We start from the raw sequence: 17,780 nt of genomic DNA on the forward strand, positions 1-17,780 counted from the left end.
TTCAGTTATTTTTCATTACAGGAAAGGAAAATGTTGTCATCACAGAACAGGTGCTTTAATGGGTTGGAAAAGAGGGGAGAATACACAGCCAGGGCTGCCTGACACCCTTTATTCGCTTTCTTACGAGGAGATAGTGTGGGAAGTTGGGAAGACTTGGCTCAGCCCATAAAGGGCTCTTTTGACACTGCATGTCATGAAATTACAAAACAGATGTGTAGGTGCTGCAGACCAGTAACACATGGCAGTCCTGAGGAGAGAGCGGGAAGAAGGTGAAAAGGGCAAAGCTCTGGGAGATTAAATCTGAAATGTTAAAGAGGGATGGCAGAAAGTGAAAGAAAATAGTCCGACAAAAGGACTATCAGAAGAAAAGAGAAGATAATACTAAAAATACACTCAGTGCTTGCGGAGCTTGAAAACCTAGACATCAGTCTATTTGGCATTTAGTTGTGAAGCTGGTCATCTGCCTCACTAAGAGCCAAACACAAACATGCATGCACTAAATGTGAGGTTTTTGCAGCCAGCAACATTTTTGGCTGTCACATAGTCGACAGTGCACTATATCACTCTTCCAATTGAATAATTGACGTACCATGAAGCCTCGAAATCAAGAAGGGGCCAAATATTTCCATCCAAAGCATGTATCAGGAAAATATGAAGAAATGTCTACACCAATCAAATAATGCTTTAATGATATCCAGACCGAGAGCCAGTTATTCTCGGAGTGGAGATGCACTTATGGGGTTATTCACAAACTTTAAGAAACCCCACAAATTATCAGCAACTTTATTGAAGCTTGAGCTGAATAAGCTTATTTGTGAAACTAATTTTAAGACGAGCGCACAGTCATGTTGGCAGCTCTGTCTCTACCTCTGCAGTGATAGTAATCTCACTATGTCGATAATGTGTCCCTCTACTTTGCCAACAGGCTGAGGTTGAGTACTGACCATACTGACAATGGATGAGGAGATATTTTAAAGGCATTTTCCTTCATACCAAAAGTCAATTCAAAATGATGACGATCTGATTTATGAAAATATGATTCACCAATATATTTATGATAAAAGAACAATAGAACTATGAATGTTCTGGTGGCTGAGGGCAGGTTTAGACATACCACCAGGGTCCCGGGTATTCTTCTTTTGGACACCATGGTCACGATGTAATCACTTGACAAGCTCATTGGCATGTAAAGCTGGTGAGCGACTGACCTGGCAGGACATGGTTGGGTGTTGCAGGGCATCAGTCCAGTTGCTGGTCTTGATCTGGGATTGCAGTACGATATATTCACCTGCACTCTCAAGTCTTTGTAGCATGCTGATTTGGTGTTCATCTGTCCTGCAGGAGTTATGGATGAGTTAGTTGAGTATATTGTCTATACAATAGCAGTACATTTAAAAAAAGACACACACAGGACTTTTGTACATTTTACCATTAGCAACTTGACAAAAAGCAGTTGACAGTGTCCTTTAGACTGGAATAGTTATAAAGACAAGGCATTAAATAAAATGTGGAATCAAATGTACTGAAGTCAGCAGAAATTTAACTTTTTGTGAAACCTGAATTTCTACGTAACAGATCTCTCTGCATGTTATTGAGCCTAAAGCAAGGTCAGTCTGCACATCCCAACTCTTACAGGTCACTTAGTCAGTCACACTCTTTAATATAGCAAATGACCCCCACCCTGTTACAAGCTGCAATCAGGTCACAAAGAGGTGGAGGTGCTTAGGTTAGACCGCAGACCAGGCTGGGGAACTTTAACCTGCAGGGTCAATCAATAGGACTTGTACACTGGTGGCTTTGTTCACACTTGAGGCTAAGTAAGGACACATCTGCAGATGAACTCATGTGGATTGAAGCACTGACAAAAGACACGTGTGTATGAAGGAACACATACATATAACCTCACTGTGTCCTTTAACCTCTGGTTTCAAATTATCTGTCCAGCACGGCCATCTTTGCGTGTGCGTAGTGAGATGCTTAAAAGCGCAGTTCTTGGTGGGACAAAGGCCACTGGTCTCAGACATGTATGTGTGTAATAGCAGGTCTCCGGAAGAACAAGAAGAGGTCCCACAAGTTCCAAACGAGAGCCTTTAATGTCCCCTCAGTAATGATGGGAATGCTGTGCTCTCCATTTAACCTGTATCTCAAAGCCTTATTATAGGTCGGAGGGGCCAGACTGCACTTCAGATGCTGGTCTATTGATCTATGAACTGTCCCATTCATCTACGGTCTCACACATATTAAGATTAAAGATTATCTGACTTTCTTTCATCAACACAGTTGACTTTTATCACGTTTTAAAGTTCTAGGTTTCGAAAAAGGCATGCACAAAGTTTTTTTCTCATCATAGAAAAGAATAATTTGTATTTTATTTATACGTCATGTTTTTTTTGTCTTCAGTAATTTGATACTTACCTCCTGCACAAGTTGCTGAGCACTGGGTGCGTATTATGGCCCACGTGTAATTGTGTCTGATGTGATTCTTCACCGGCTTCTCATCAGTTTTCTTCAGAGTATATTCCCAACGCACACCTGGATTCCAGCCTTGCAATAATATCTAAGGGGGGGAAAGAATGTTCTCAAGAAATTGTGTCAACAATATATGCAAAAACAGAAAGTAGACAAGTTAAGCTAAATGGGTTACCTCAATGATAAGTGTCTCATTTGTGGGTCCAGCCGAGATGAGACTCTCTGGTCTATTATAAGGCCTCTTGTACTCAAAAATGGTTCCAGCCATTGGGTGTCGGCCTGGCCAGTCCACTGTCCATTGGCCGTTTAGGAGGTAGCGCCTCTGTGTGTCCCTGACAGCCAGGTAAGAACTGGATGTATTTAGTTCGGTCACACGGATACTCCGAGCTCCTGCTGGGATGGTTACCACCCCATAATACTCTGAGAACAAGGACAACAATTTAAAAAAAAATGTTACAAAGACATCTATAGTTTTTAGATTTTTTTCAAATGGAATATTCCAAACCAATAAAATGAACCCTCTAACAATGATGACCTACGGTTTGTATAATGCTGCTTTGTATACTGTCCCTTGTGGATCTTGCAGGTAGAGTTGTCTCCTTGACACACCCCACAAGCATCAGGCACAGCCGTGGAGCCCAAAACACGGTCACAGCCCACTCTCTGTGGAAGAAGTACATCATTACTCTTGATGGAATCCTGAAAGATGTACATAAAGTGCAACAGTACATAACAGTATTGCATACATGACATGACAACAGATGAAAATAGCCAACAAATATTCCATAAGTGGTGACAGGTCAGCATGTTATGCTTCATGATGATTAAAGACATTAGGGGACAAAAAGAGATGGCATCAGTTGATGTTCAGTTCTTCTGTATTCCTTCCTCGGGATTTATTGCTCATCTTGAAAAACCTCAACCATGTTATGGAACAAAATGAAAACATCAAGCAAGCACTGTGAAATGAATATTGAGTCAAGTCATGTTTCTTTCTTGCTGCTCAGCATGTCACATTACCTCACACAGTCCGTCAATGCAGACATTTAAGCTGTCCTGGGAGCAGAGTGTCCCGTCCTTGACTTTGCTGGCCAGAGCGAAGAAGAAATCATAACCTTCAGCAAAGCAGTACAGCTTGCATACATCTTGATCTGGTAGAAAGGAAAGTAAACGCAGCTCACAGTGATCATATGTCCTATATGTAGTTGGATTTTGTTTAAATTTAAAACTTTGCAATTTGAAATTCACTGTGGAATTATGGAAATGACGTGAGAAGATTGTCTCACCATCCACTCGTGTGTATGGCCTCCAGGTGTAGTACCACCCTCTGAACTGTTTGCTGTTATGTTCAGCACACTGTTGCGCTCTGTAGTCGACAGCATTGGGGGGACAATCCCCAGTATTACAAAGCTTATATGACCTTGATGAACCCTCACAGAATTTTCCTCCATATGCAGGTCTGCAGAGGTGGATGCACACAGATTAAAAAGTTTAGTTTATGTTACTTTTTGTTTGCGTGTGCACAGTGAGAAGAAACAAAGACATGTTACTGACATTGCTCATTTCACCCCAACTGAGAAAACACACACTTTTTGAGAGCAAATACAAACTATGCTTCATTACCAAGAACACTGAGTGTCATTGTCTACTCAAGTTTAATGCGTGTGTGCTTCTCTGTATGTGTCACGTGTAAGCATGCCTTTGTGAAGGCTTCTCCAATCACAGGTGTATGTCCTCAGGCTATGTTCTGAACACCCCCCCCCCGACCCCAAAAAAAAGCTTTCCATGGGACAATTACACCTCCAATCAGATCTCTCACTCTTGAGTTTGCTCTCCTCTTATCCCCACACTTCATCTTTTACTTTTTCAATTCCCTCTCTATCATCTCTCCCTCCCCCTTCTCTTTCCTGCCACTCTCCCTTTGCTTGTCTTTATCCTCCCAGCCCTTCACCACTGTCTATCCTCAGCTCGCTCATTCATTTTCCTCATCACTCTCTGTCCAATTTAGCCCACTCCTTGTCAAGATCTTGGTATGACACGATAAAGAGAGGGGTCCTGGCATTCGGGCCCCCCGACTGACTGACGGTGCAAATAATTGTGAGCGACTGATGAGTATGTGACTAAGTGAGCAGATAAGTGATGAAGTGACGGATGATGTGAGGGATCTTCACTATTTTAATCACATCTTAATATACTCCAAGCCCTAATTCAAGTGGATCATAAACACCACAGATCATATCTGCACTGGAGAACAGCTGCTTGATACAATGGTAAAACCTACAGAGTGCTTTTTCCACTACTTTACCTGGGGTTGTTGCATTGCCTCTCTCGATACGTGACTCCACTCTCGCAACTCCGCGAGCAGGCGGCCCATGATGACCACTCCGACCAGTGGCCATGCTGAGGCCTCGGGCCCTCGTCCCCCTGTTTCACACACTGGCCTCTGCGGCACCACTAAAGTGAAAGAAAGAGCATGAATAAGTACAGAAAAGAGAAGACAGGCAGTAAAAACAAAACGTAATGTGATGTACAGTTTCCATTTGACTGAGCCTTTTTTTTCATGACTGATCATACAGGTGGTCTTTATGATACAACTGTCAAAAAGGCTGCAGTCAAGTCTTGGTTACATATTTATGATCTATCAGTGAAATGCCATTTGTGGTTCATTTTGGATGTATTTTCACCTTCAAACTGTCATCAGCTAGAATTAAGAGAGCGAGGCCAAACACAACTCAAAGTGGAAAAATGGTCTCATGCCTGACAAAAAATTTATTTTGCAACAAAAAAACAAAACTGTACACGTATTATTTATTATTGTTTCATATCCACATCCTTTTTTCATTTAATTTGTGTTTTCTTCTGACATTACTTTTTTCCCTAACAAAAGCTACAAAAACAAAAAACAGGTTGGAAAAACATTTGCCAAAAATTCCCAAATTGACATAGTAATATTTCTTTCCTAAAAAAAAAAAAAAAATATGCAAGATGAATAAAAAAAAAAAATGAAACAAAAGAATGAATGTCTGCCAAAGGACTGAGATAATTTGTCTTTATTCCAGTGCAAATCAAATATATGGGTGGAGTATCAGTCTCTTGTGATTTCTTTGTGTTTCTAACTGGATTCTACCTAAATATGGAACAAGTTTTAATAGGGATGTTTCAAAAAAGGACCATGTTCTCACCATCTGAGAAGGACCGTTTCCTTCTTAGACTGGTCACTAGTGTCCTGAAGTATGCAGAGAGCATGCACGATACTCCCTGCAGATATGATGACACCTCTGCAGGGCGTGTGGAAGGGTCTGCACTCAGGTGAGCAAAGTGGTCTTTGCACAGCAGTTAATTGATGAAAGCTTATGTGCTGTACATTAAGCACAATTGATCAAAGAGTGAAATACACATGGAAACACACTATCAATATTTGAGTTAAATACGCAAAAGACTGGAGTATATTCTAACACAGATACTGACAAACACATATGATATTTATTTGTACCAATGAGGACAACACGGTTGTGTTTGGACCTGGAATGCACATTTGCAGACTCAATTAGAACATGCAAACTCCACACAAAAAAAATCACAGAAAGCCCCATCAACCTGCAGGTTCAAACCAGGACAATTCTTGCTGTGAGGCGACACGGCTGCACACTGCACCACTTCACCAAAATTAGGACAGAAAAGCAATATAACATATTTAAAAAAAACAAACCACCCCATGAATTTATTGAATTCAGGTTATCTTTCTTGATTTTCACATGTCAGGGGTGCCACTACACACACACACACACACACACACACACACACACACACACACACACACACACACACACACACACACACACACACACACACACACACACACACACACACACACACACACACACACACACACCTCATGCTGTCTGACTAAGAACTAGAACTCAGCTGATTTCCTGTTAGTTTCCCCCTGCGGCTGAGTGCCACGGATTCCTATGTTATTGTTTGAGTTCAGCTAATTGTACTGCGGAGGAAAAAAAGGTGAGCTTAAATCATCAGGTTCAATATATAGCGAAGCAGCATACGCTCATGAGGGGATGAGAGGGGATTGAGGTAAAGAGAGGGAGTGAGCCTTGGGGGGGGGGGTTCATCTTGAAAGGAGAAAGAAAAACCCCCCTGAATAAATAAAGAGCAGAATTTTCTTTTTGGCCTCAACACCAGTGGCACATTTCTGCTACATCAGCAACAAACCAATTGCAGCTGTTCCCTGGGGTCAAATAATGGAAGGGGAGTGTGTTCCCTCGATTAAAATAAGACATTTTAATCACACTACACTCGAATGAACTCAAACCTAAAACACGGCAAAGCTGCTCCAAATTCTTCACTTAGCTGACAAGAGAATTTAGTAGCATGTGCCGGGACATAGAAACACTCTTATGAAAAAAACAAGATGCCATTAAAAGAAGTACTGTGATACTCTGCTCAAGCCTTCTAAGTCGCCAGGGTCAGATGAAATATTAGCACCATATAATACCAATATATAAACGGCTGAACATTCATTTAGCTTGTTTACTCTACATTTCTGATTCTCTTTGTCTCAATTGTTTTTTTTTTTTTACCAGTTTTACAACTCTCCCAGATATTCCACAACTTATAATGTTAAGCAGCACACTCACAAAACATTTTGGGGGCAAATGATGCGGGAAAACTTTCTGTTAAATTGAATTCCCTCATTTTATTGGCCTCGCACTCCTCAGTGAATTTGTGTGGATTGAAGATTTAGGGAAGTGTCACTTTTAATGTTCTTGTGTGAGTTGAGTGGGAGGGGGATTTATTTCACCAAAACTGCAAAGAGGTTTTTTTTTTTTTTTTTTGAGGAGCTCTCATTTGGTGCTTTTAATTACTGTGGTGAGATGTTGCCATGGAGAAGATGAAAAAGAAACAGTGAAAAACATGTTTCCCTGGTTTGACAAAACAGTTTCCTCCAAGGCGTATCAATTGTCGGCCTCTCATCTTACAGATGGTGTGATAAAGAGTGAACAGAAGATGCAGTTTTCTCAAAAACATGATTGATGACATCGTGGAGAAGGAGGTATCTGGCTGCATGATGTTTGCCGTTGTAAACATCTTTTGGGGGCGACCACTGGAATTGCCCCAAAGGGCATGAATGAAAACAGCAAAAGAGAAGTCAACGGTTCCCATGCCACTCATGTGATGGTAATTTTGAGTTTGAAAAGGTTCAGAGTGTACTACCAACGCCCCTTTACCTCATGCAAGCGCACACAAATGGGGAGAAAAAAAAAGGGCTGCACACACACAAGCATAGACACACACACATACACAAAGAAATAAAAACTCATGCTAAGTCACCATATCAGGGCCACAGGCAGAGCCTTCTGCAGCTGGCATGAATTTGGTCTCACACTTCCTCCCAACACGGTGGCACCACAGAGCCTTGCAGATATCCTGGAACATTCGACAAAGGCAAAGTGTGATTTAAACGGCCGCAAACATGTTTATTTGCTTCAAATTGCTGAAATGTGATGATGAAGATCTTCCTACAAACAGCTGTAGACAAAACCGAAATTTGGAAGAAGCCTAATTAATGATGACATTGTTATTTTGCCTCATGAGAGAAGAGCTAATAAAATTTGTTGATGGATTCTGGCAGGAGCGGAACTGGCTGAATAATTGTCTTCTGGCAGGCTGTGTGTGTTCAACAACCTTGCATCTTGAAAATATTTATGCTTCAGTAGCTGGGATAGCAACATGTTAGAAAGAAGAGAAAACACGCGAGGTCTATTTCAATTACTCCACATAAATTATTTCTGTTGACCAAACACTGCAATCATTGTCTTTGTCGAACACTCAATACATTGTCATGTTAGAACAACTTAAAACACACACAGGACTTAAAGATGAGGACACTGCATTAACTGGCCACGATTCCCTTCTTAGTATGATGTAATGGTTATGCCTCTCAGCAGTGGTTCTAAAAGATTCATGTGGAAGCTCCGGGCACTTTCCAACTCCCTTTGTCTGAAAAACATATCCTGCTACTTTCTAACATGTCCATTCTGTTATTGTCTAAATGATTATATCAGATTTTGACAACTCAGTGCAGATGCTGACAGGCACCTCGGCCTCAGTCCGCTGCTGCCAAAAGCCATCATGGAATCCGTCCCAAAGCCTATTTGTGGAGCTGTTTTGCTTACTCAGGCTTTTTTATCCAAAGAAAAAAATACGGAGAGGGGTTCACCAATAAAAAGATGGAGAAATATGATGGACAGTGTGACAGAACTTTGGTATAAAAACTCAGCAAGGAGAAAAAAAGAAAGCCTCAGACACACGTTATTTTCCGAGGGTAACCTATTTCTATCTAACTGCACGCACCATGGAGAGTATCATTTGTCTCCTCGAGCGGAACCTTATCTTGACATTCCCTGCCAAAAAAGTTTCATAAAATATGAATTCATTACGCAAAGAACTGCACCACTGAGACTGTTTCTTATGAGTAACAAGTGCCTGGAAAGGCAGTATGATGAGTGCGAAGGGAGTTCTGGGTAATGTGCACCTTGTAACAGCCAGGTGCACAAACACACGCTATAACGCTGACAAAAACATGCATGTTCAGATGTTAAAATGTAGATATCTTATACTGATACCATGAGTGTAAATCTAGCTAATACTGGAACTGACGTCACAAAACACGTTTATTGGAAAGAAATAGTTATCAGTTTTAATTCACCTGTGATGTTGACGCAAAAACTATATAGGATGTTACTGCTTTCAGTGTTATTATTTTATTAATTAGAAGATGCAACATTGCTCTAAAGAACTAACAATGCCAGATGATGTCATTAGCCACATAAGGATGACATGAGGCTTAAAAGAAGAGACAAAATTAACACGTGAGATATGTGTTTACTTTCAAATAATGAAAATTCTGTGCAATGTTGTGGAGGTCTTTAGAAAAATGTTTCATGTTTTACTGCCATTCTAACGTTTTACATCTGCTGGCTGCAAAGGGCTATTAACTCTCTGTCTCTGTCCTTTTCTCTCCTTCTATCTGCTACCTCCAACCCGGAAGAACAGAGTCTGGTTCTGAAAGGGTTTCTTCCTGTTAAAAGAGAGCTTTTTCTTTCCACCATCTCCCATGCTTCCCCAATGTGATATACTTTTTGTTGTTCTTTTTTCTGTAAAAGTGCCTTATGATGACTGAACTGAATTGAATTGAGATGAAATGGTACATTGGGGCAGTGACGTTACAACCTCTTGATGACTTCTGACCTAAATTTCACAGTTCGGGCTCAAGTGAGGTTCAGTTGGGGCACTAACGAGTTACACATCTATGTGCAGTAAATGAAGAACAGTTGATAACCCAGCAGACTTTTGAAGCCATCGAACAACGATAGTTAAGTTGGCATGTAGTGGTAGCCAGTGGTGGGAGAGAGAAGACACATCCCCTCTCAGTGGCTGCAGCAAGGACTACATCCCATCATGGCAGCCAGTAAAAAACTACAAGAACCACAGTCTTGAGGAAAATCAGGACAAAGGTCGCTGCCCAGCTGAAAAGAATGAGCTGATTGATACAGAGAGAAGCAAGAAGCTCTTAGACACACAGGGAGGAACACCTCATTTGCTTTTGTTCAAATATAGAGACAGGGAGCTTTATTTTGATACCTGTTTCGGTTTTATTGAAACGAGTCGTCTTGTATTAAGAAGCCTGAATACAGTGAATCTGAGATGAAAAGTAAAGCCTGGCTTCCTTCAGACGCCACACCTGACCTATCAAGACATCACAGTAGGTACGTCGGTAAATAAGTGAAATAAAAGTAAAAGAACTGCTCAATAAGACTCAAAGTATTCACTAGAATTAATTAAAAAGTAGTTTTCCTTTTTAACTGGGTTGCATTGTCAATAGCAGATTCAGTTTACATGTGTAAGATGTCACTCTTGAAAGAGTGAAGTTAATTGCTACAAGAATGCAGAAGAAAATTATTTGGATTTGATGGTCATTTTATGTGCAATTTAGGATTTTAAAAGTAGTGGTCAATGGCCTGGTGAAAATTGAACTTAAGTACAAATGCTTGATAAGTAATTAAATTAATGAATAATCAGTGTATAGAGGTATCTTTTCCCATAAACTCCCTTAATGGAATATCTAACAGTGCAAGTTGACCAGCAAGAGCAACAATACTTAATAGTGGGAGACCAGCAAAGAGAAATTCCCATTGGCAGAGCTCCAGTATATATTTAGTCATTTGTCCCAGTGAGTATTTCATGAGCAGCTTCAAAACCCTCACTGTTTGTTTTGTGTATGCACATGCAGACATGTAACCCCAATGGCTTCTCTTTTCCTTCCTCTTTCCCTCATTTTGTTCCTCGACCTCATTTCTTCTCAGGAACACATCAGACTTTGAAAAACTAACCGAGCAGTGCAGATTCTAAGCCAAATGTTCCGAAGGGAATCATAGCATAGGTTGATGGTTTATAAACTTTCCCCCCCCAAATTTTTATGCATTAGTATAGGAGTCCAAATCACTTTTTACCTTTTTAAAATCGAGGGTGCAGAGTTTGGCCTTCTCTCCAAACTGCCATTTGCACTGTGTGTCTGCATCATACAGCTCTCCAGGCAGCTTCTCGGGGTATCGATACTCCTTGACTGCTCTGGGTTCATCTGATAGGCACAAAGCCTGGGCAGTGCTGGAAGACAGAAAGGTGGGGAGGTCAGGAAAAGAAGAGGCAAAGGAAAAAGAGACTAGGAAGAATAAGGCCATCAAAATGGAAGATTGTGGGAATGAAGGCGGATCAACAGGTCTGAGAAGAAGGGAGATTAAAGGAGGACTGCGGTACTGATCATAAAAATGTTCAAACCCTTTTGTCTGATATCAACTGAGTATTATTGTAAAGCTTGAAACTGACATGTTTGTAGCCGGTGCCAGCATGTGAAGTTCCCCACTGTGCACACAAATTCCACAACAGCAAGCATCACTCCACATGTTACATTGTTCCCAACGCGACTGCAAAGTGTTGTCATGGTGACACAACACGCTGCCAAACTCCAAACTGGAGAGTAATGGTTTTAAATGTATCGGACACTCACTTATGATGGACATAAAAAGTTCTTGCCCATATCGCTCATATCCTAACACCAACAGGGGGTTTCCAATGTTAACTGATATCGCTGGTTACTATATGGAGATGTTTTACAGCTTAAGCACAGCAGACAGGGGAATATGATACAAAACTATGGTGGAAAGAGCACCAATGGGCAAAATATGTTTCATTGTGTTAGTGAGTGGTCCTGATTGCTTTAGCAGAGTGTGTGTGTGTATATATGAATATGAGAGCGTCTATTGCTTTATGGGCCCTGTGTGCCCGCAGTGAACAATGACTGTTCGGCAAGTGCAATATTCAGATATTCAACATTATTCCCCCCCAAAAAAGGAGTTCCAGAAAAACACATTAAATTCAGAGTGCAATCACATACATCAGCTGACAACCAAGTACCGGGTAAGTGTGTGTACAATCACTCATGTAAGTTGCTGACATTAAATGACAAATCTCCATAAATCAATAGATTTTTTTTTTTTACAAAAACACTTTATGTCAGCTTTAACTCTTCACTGTTAAGATGCAAGAACTCCAGCACATACAATACAATACAATATAAACGATAAGCACATGACAATCATCAGCTGGAGAATAAAAGAAAAAATAGAAAAGCATCATCTCACATCTTAGGAATGCTGACCGATTTCCCTGACATCTACACAAAGGTCGGTGGGCCATTTTTTAAGTGAATAAGTGTGTGTCTGGTGTCACAGATACCACAACTTCACGACTGATCTGAATTGACACCTCTCAGAATGGCAATGAAAACCAAACTGAGAATGAGAAAGAAAACACATCTGATCTAAATCTGCACCCAACATGATCAGCTGATTGACCTAGATTCCGCTTCGATTCCCCAAAGTCTTTTAAATCTGGCAATAAGCAGAAAATACAATGGAATCACAGAGGGTGCTTATGTGGAAAAGCTAATAAAGTGTCCCCAGAGCACTTGAGCACAAACAATAAAAGAATGGGCCACTAAAAACGTTCAAAATTCATGAGTCATAGACTTTTGGTGAGCTTCACCAGAGCTCAAATAAATAACTCTTAAGTGGCTTGTTGCTTCCTGTTCCATAGATGTATATTAATTTTAGGTTTGGCCAAGTTTTCAAATAGATCCTCTGAATTCGTACACAGGACCTCAACAAATTTCTCTGTTAGCTTGTTGGGGAGAAGCAGAGTAATAGTGTGATGTAAACATAATGCTCTTCTACGTTGCAGATGAAGGAAACATTTAGGAGGCCGATTTAACGAGACACATATCGCCAAGAGCCTTTTATATCATGACATTCTGTTGATTGCAATTAGGAAAACATACAGTATTTCAGCAATTTTACCCTGCAGTAATTATACAGGAAGACAACCCACGCTTGTTGCAGTGGTGCAGAGATCCTCTCCGCTTGGCCTCAGGAGGTGATGGGAGTTTAATATAAGGCTGACAGGTCTAACAAGGTTGAGGTCATCCCAGCTCTAATAACTCAGCAAGGAAATACAGTGTCTGTCTCCACCACTCTGAGAGCAGAGAGCTGACAGTTCAGTTAGCATACTGGTAAATTTAGTGGAGGGCACTGACTCTGGGCTATCTAGTTTCAAGCACACGGACCCACACACATAAGCACATATAAACACAGCCAGACACATGGGCGCTATGTCTGTAATGGTTGTTTCCTCACTTGGGCGAACAAGCTGGATGTGTGAAAATGGAACTAATGCACAAACACGTGCAACATGTTCATAATTGTGAGACTTGACTTTGAACAAATATGCATTCTGTGGAAAAAGGAAAAACCTCTACTATGACAGCGATGTTGTGTGACTGACACACACACACTCAAACTTGTTAGGTGGGAAGTAACACACTTGACCCCACTTTGCTGTTTCCCAGGCCATGCCCCCCCCCCCCCCCCCCCCCCCCCACCACACACACACACACACACCTTTCATGTGTTTCTTGAGTTATGCTAAATTTATGCAGAACTTCTATGAACTTTAACCTCATCCCAACCCTATCATAACCCTTGCCATCGTTCCAGTTTCGAGATGGTCACATGGGGCTGGAGTAAAACAACCGACCAACACACCACTGTGTGACTTTGACCAGAATCTGACCCTCATACATGGTTTCAGTAACTTGCTAACTTGTTTTGTCCCCATGGTAACATAAATCTCCATTGGTCATGTACGTATGCCCACCTACTATAACCCTATTTTACGAAATATATTGTAAAATATTACCTGCAACAGCTACAACATCAGTGCAGTTTTTCCACTTTGGACCACGGCAGCATTAGTTAGTGATATATCGTCTGCTGACATGTTTTTCTACAACACATGCTCATTAATCAGTCACACATGTTAAATAATACAAACACAATGATCATTAAAAGTAGCAGAATAATTTTGTGTTATAAACTGATACCGTGCTTTATGTTTTTGTTGCATGAGCACTCAACAAAGGCTGGCATGAGAATTTACTCATTACTCACCAAATCCTCCATGTGGATGTAATGTGGCTCTTACATTTCTAAAAACCTAATGAGCCTCTTCAAGGAGAATCACCCATAAAAGGCCATGATTAACAATAAGTGCTCCCTAAATCTAAATCAACTTTTTTTTTCCGTTTTTGCAACCATTGTTCACCACAGAGAAACACAGCAGTAATAGAGAAATATGGCTGCTTACTTTAGGAAGCGGCTGAGGTACTGGCGGCTGCAAGCAGACCAGGAGAAGATGCCGTTGTGACCGGCTAACGTAGGAGACATGATGTTTCCTTCTGACTTCTTACACAAGTTGCCTTCACCGTCATGGACCATTCCAAAACTGGGGGGGGGGGGGAAAAGTACCAAAGATTATAATTATAGTAACAGTGCCCTGAGCAATACTTCATATCATTCACGCTAACAGTGCAAAGACATGAATTTGTATGACATTAGTGTGTTTGTAGTGGAGATCAGCTTGTGGATCTTTACACATGGAAACTCTTACAAAACACATTTTGTGGTCAACACTTGAATAATATGTTGCAAGTCAACCAATTTCACATTCAGAAGTTGTTCTTCTACTGGATTGTTCACCGTCATGGGATACATGGAGGGAATGGAGCCCCTTACTTGTGTCCAGATTCATGTGCGATGGTAAATGCCAGACCCAGGCCAGTGTCTTCATTAATGGTACAGCTCCGGTACTTGCTGCACATCCCACTAATTGGAGCAAACCCTGTAAAACCAGTGATATGTTCTTTGGTTGTGCTTTTCTTAATATATTTCATACCATACTGTAGTTAATTCACAAATGCAACCAGCAGAACATAAAAATCCAACTTGTTTCTTGAAATATAAAGGTGAAATAAAACATCCTGAAGGGTTTTGTCTCAGTGTCTCTTGGAGCATTTGCTGTTATGTTGTGTGCAAGACCCTGATAGTTCTCATGTACATAACCAATGTGAGTAAAGACATTAAATACAACGGGAGAGATTAACTGTGAGAACTATCACTGAGCTCTATATTTTGTCAAGACAAAAAGGCAAGTCATTGATATTTTATACTGGCTTTGAAATATAGAAGAAAACATTAAGGAATGGAGCTCCAACTCTAACGCAAATAAACTGTGCTGTACTGGCCATTTTACCGTGCACCTTCGGGGATAATTCTGCACTAACTCTTGGTCCACATAACACACGCGCGCCTGCACGTGCGCCTGTACACCTTTGAACTGGGCTTACAAAGCAATGATTACTGCTAATTCTAGACTGAACACTTTGAAGTCAAAACTGAAGTCTGGGTTTTGAACATGGTCTTCTTATGTGTAAGTGTGTAGATGGATGCATGTCCTTGTTTTAGGTTAAGGTGTACAAAACCTAAGCACACACTGAAATCCAAATCCCCGCCATGCTCAACTCTACAAAATGTTAAATTGCTAAGCTCTTATTTTAGGGCCATGACAGGGTTAGAGTTAGAATCTTTCATCTTAGATGTGTGTGTGTGTGTGTGTGTGTGTGTGTGTGTGTGTGTGTGTGTGTGTGTGTGTGTGTGTGTGTGTGTGTGTGTGTGTGTGTGTGTGTGTGTGTGTGTGTGTGTGTGTGTGTGTGTTTGTGTGTGTGTTTGTGTGTGTGTGTGTGTGTGTGTGTGTGTGTGTGTGTTTGAATCACTGTATTTCTCTGGAACGCAAAAAGGAAGTTTCTTCTCACAGTGTGCAAGACAACAAAGTGTTGGCATGGTCATTACCACAAACAAGCTGTTGTTAGTTTATGAGTTGGTGTGCACTCACAAATACAAAGTAACTGTGATTCTTTAAAGTAAATGAGTTTGGTCCCAACAGATAATAGCTAAAGAACAGTTTTTGTTTTTTTTTAAAGTTGTGTGGCTTCAGTGAAAACAGGATGAGGGTTTTTTCCCCCCCACTTTTTTGGAGTTGTAATTACATTCTTTCAGGGTTGCAATAATGTGCATGAACTGTACTGTCTGCATTTGATCGGGGTCTGCTTCATTGTTCTTAATGCTTGTTTTATTTGCTGGTAAGCTTGGCATCATTTCAAATCACTATACTATTTGCTGCGTGTGACACTGCGGTGCCAGAAAAGTACAGATCTTTTTAACATCTGTTTTTTCCAGAGTGATTTTGGGTCACAAAATGTGACAGAGGAGAGGGGTGTCTTTCCCGAGAACAACAGAGACAGAAAATGACACATTTCAATCAAGAACAACAATAAACCATGACTAGGAACAGATGTCTTAGTCTTAGAGTTCATCGAGGTGAGAGGAAAAACCTCATTTCTGTCTCTCTTCCCATTATTTCTATGTAAGCAACCACATGGCACTGCATCAGTGCTTTTCCAGGGAATCTTTATTTGGCCTCAGATTTGACTTTCAGGCATTTGTTTGCTTCAGCATGTACCCCTCTGTGAGCAGCGCAGCAATAAACAGTGCTGTAAAGACGCACCAAGAGTATCACAGGGTTCGTTCTTCCAAGAGCAGATGTCGAGTCCTGTGAGGAGGATGGCGTGGTCGTGGTGCCGGCCGTCTCTGCTTCCCAGAGTGGATTGCCAGTGACAGAAGCTATTTAGTGTGTGGTCTGCATGGTGGTTGATCACTAGACCATCCTGTGACATATAACAGAACAAAATACATAAAAAAACAAAAAAACTAAACATGAACCGTTGCCATCACAAGCGTTTGGATCTTTATATCTTTTTTGTTTGGGGGAGAGGGGGGGTTTCTACACTCATAAATCCCCTTTTTGAGACAAAATGCACATTTATTAGCTTCTTTATTACATTTCATTATTCAATTATTAGTACTCCTCCTAAACTGTCAGGTGGAAACTGTGTCCTCAAAGGGCTTGACTTATATTCTGACACTGCCCCACCTGGGTCTCCCCCCCCCCCCCACTTCTTTTTCTCGCTCGTGCTCCTCACTCCTCCTACCTACTACAAGAATTTCCCTCACTCTGGCAAAGTTCCAAGGAAACGCGGACCCTATACTTAACCACTGTAGAAGAAGTGGAACGATCCCGAGAAAATTTTAGTCTTTTGATAGCTGCACCTTGAGGCACAAAACAAAACAGATAAATTATCTTTCGTCACCATGGTATCTCTATTTAACTACTTATAGTGTGTTAGTCTGAGTAGGAAGTGTGTTAGTCCGGATATGAAGATTTTTTTCAACACTTGGCTTTGCTCACCTGCTCTTCATCCAGAAGGACGAGACCCACAATAACAATGTTGATATTCCCCCCTATTGTACCGTCTTTGAATAAACTGGAAACCTGAAACAGACATAAACAACATTAAAACATGTTAATGGAATTTTACTTCAATACCTTGAGGTCCTGTTCCAATGACAATGATTTGAACTTAATGCACTTTCTTTTATAACTTTTCAATTCAATCACGACCCATCTATTCATCCATCTTCTGTACTGCTTTATTAAATTCAGGGTCGTGGAGTTCTTGAGCCGACTCCAGCTGATGAGGGTTGGGCACAACTTGGACAGACTGCAGTCCATCCCAAGGCTCATTGTGAGGTGAGAAACATGTGCAACATTCTTTGTTACCTCGTAAAACGTTAGATCTGAACATTTCTTACATTTGAGCTGTTACAAAACTTTAAATTTCTTGATGAGGTGAGTGAAGTCACTGTAGAGCGACTTCATAGATAGTCATTGATATTCAGAAGAAACTATTTATTCAGAGTTTATATGATGGCTACAAAAAAGCGCCA

At 40.9% G+C, this 17,780-nt stretch overlaps 1 protein-coding gene across 1 annotated transcript in view; it reads right to left on the reverse strand.

Annotated features, from left to right (window-relative positions):
* adamts16 (ADAM metallopeptidase with thrombospondin type 1 motif, 16) overlaps positions 1 to 17,780 on the reverse strand; it is a 48,395-nt gene that overhangs the window by 13,280 nt on the left and 17,335 nt on the right. The window contains exons 6-18 of the mRNA XM_080500344.1: positions 17,242 to 17,325; positions 16,501 to 16,660; positions 14,673 to 14,778; positions 14,245 to 14,382; positions 10,998 to 11,151; positions 7,816 to 7,911; positions 4,775 to 4,923; positions 3,756 to 3,928; positions 3,490 to 3,620; positions 3,009 to 3,132; positions 2,645 to 2,889; positions 2,416 to 2,557; positions 1,209 to 1,335 (exon numbers count right to left, since the gene is read on the reverse strand). Coding sequence (XP_080356470.1) covers positions 1,209 to 1,335; positions 2,416 to 2,557; positions 2,645 to 2,889; positions 3,009 to 3,132; positions 3,490 to 3,620; positions 3,756 to 3,928; positions 4,775 to 4,923; positions 7,816 to 7,911; positions 10,998 to 11,151; positions 14,245 to 14,382; positions 14,673 to 14,778; positions 16,501 to 16,660; positions 17,242 to 17,325 — 1,829 coding nt within the window. The remainder of the gene's footprint in view (positions 1 to 1,208; positions 1,336 to 2,415; positions 2,558 to 2,644; positions 2,890 to 3,008; positions 3,133 to 3,489; positions 3,621 to 3,755; positions 3,929 to 4,774; positions 4,924 to 7,815; positions 7,912 to 10,997; positions 11,152 to 14,244; positions 14,383 to 14,672; positions 14,779 to 16,500; positions 16,661 to 17,241; positions 17,326 to 17,780) is intronic.

Source organism: Blennius ocellaris, assembly GCF_963422515.1.
Source record: "Blennius ocellaris genome assembly, chromosome: 8".
NCBI classification, from domain to species: Eukaryota; Metazoa; Chordata; class Actinopteri; order Blenniiformes; family Blenniidae; genus Blennius; species Blennius ocellaris.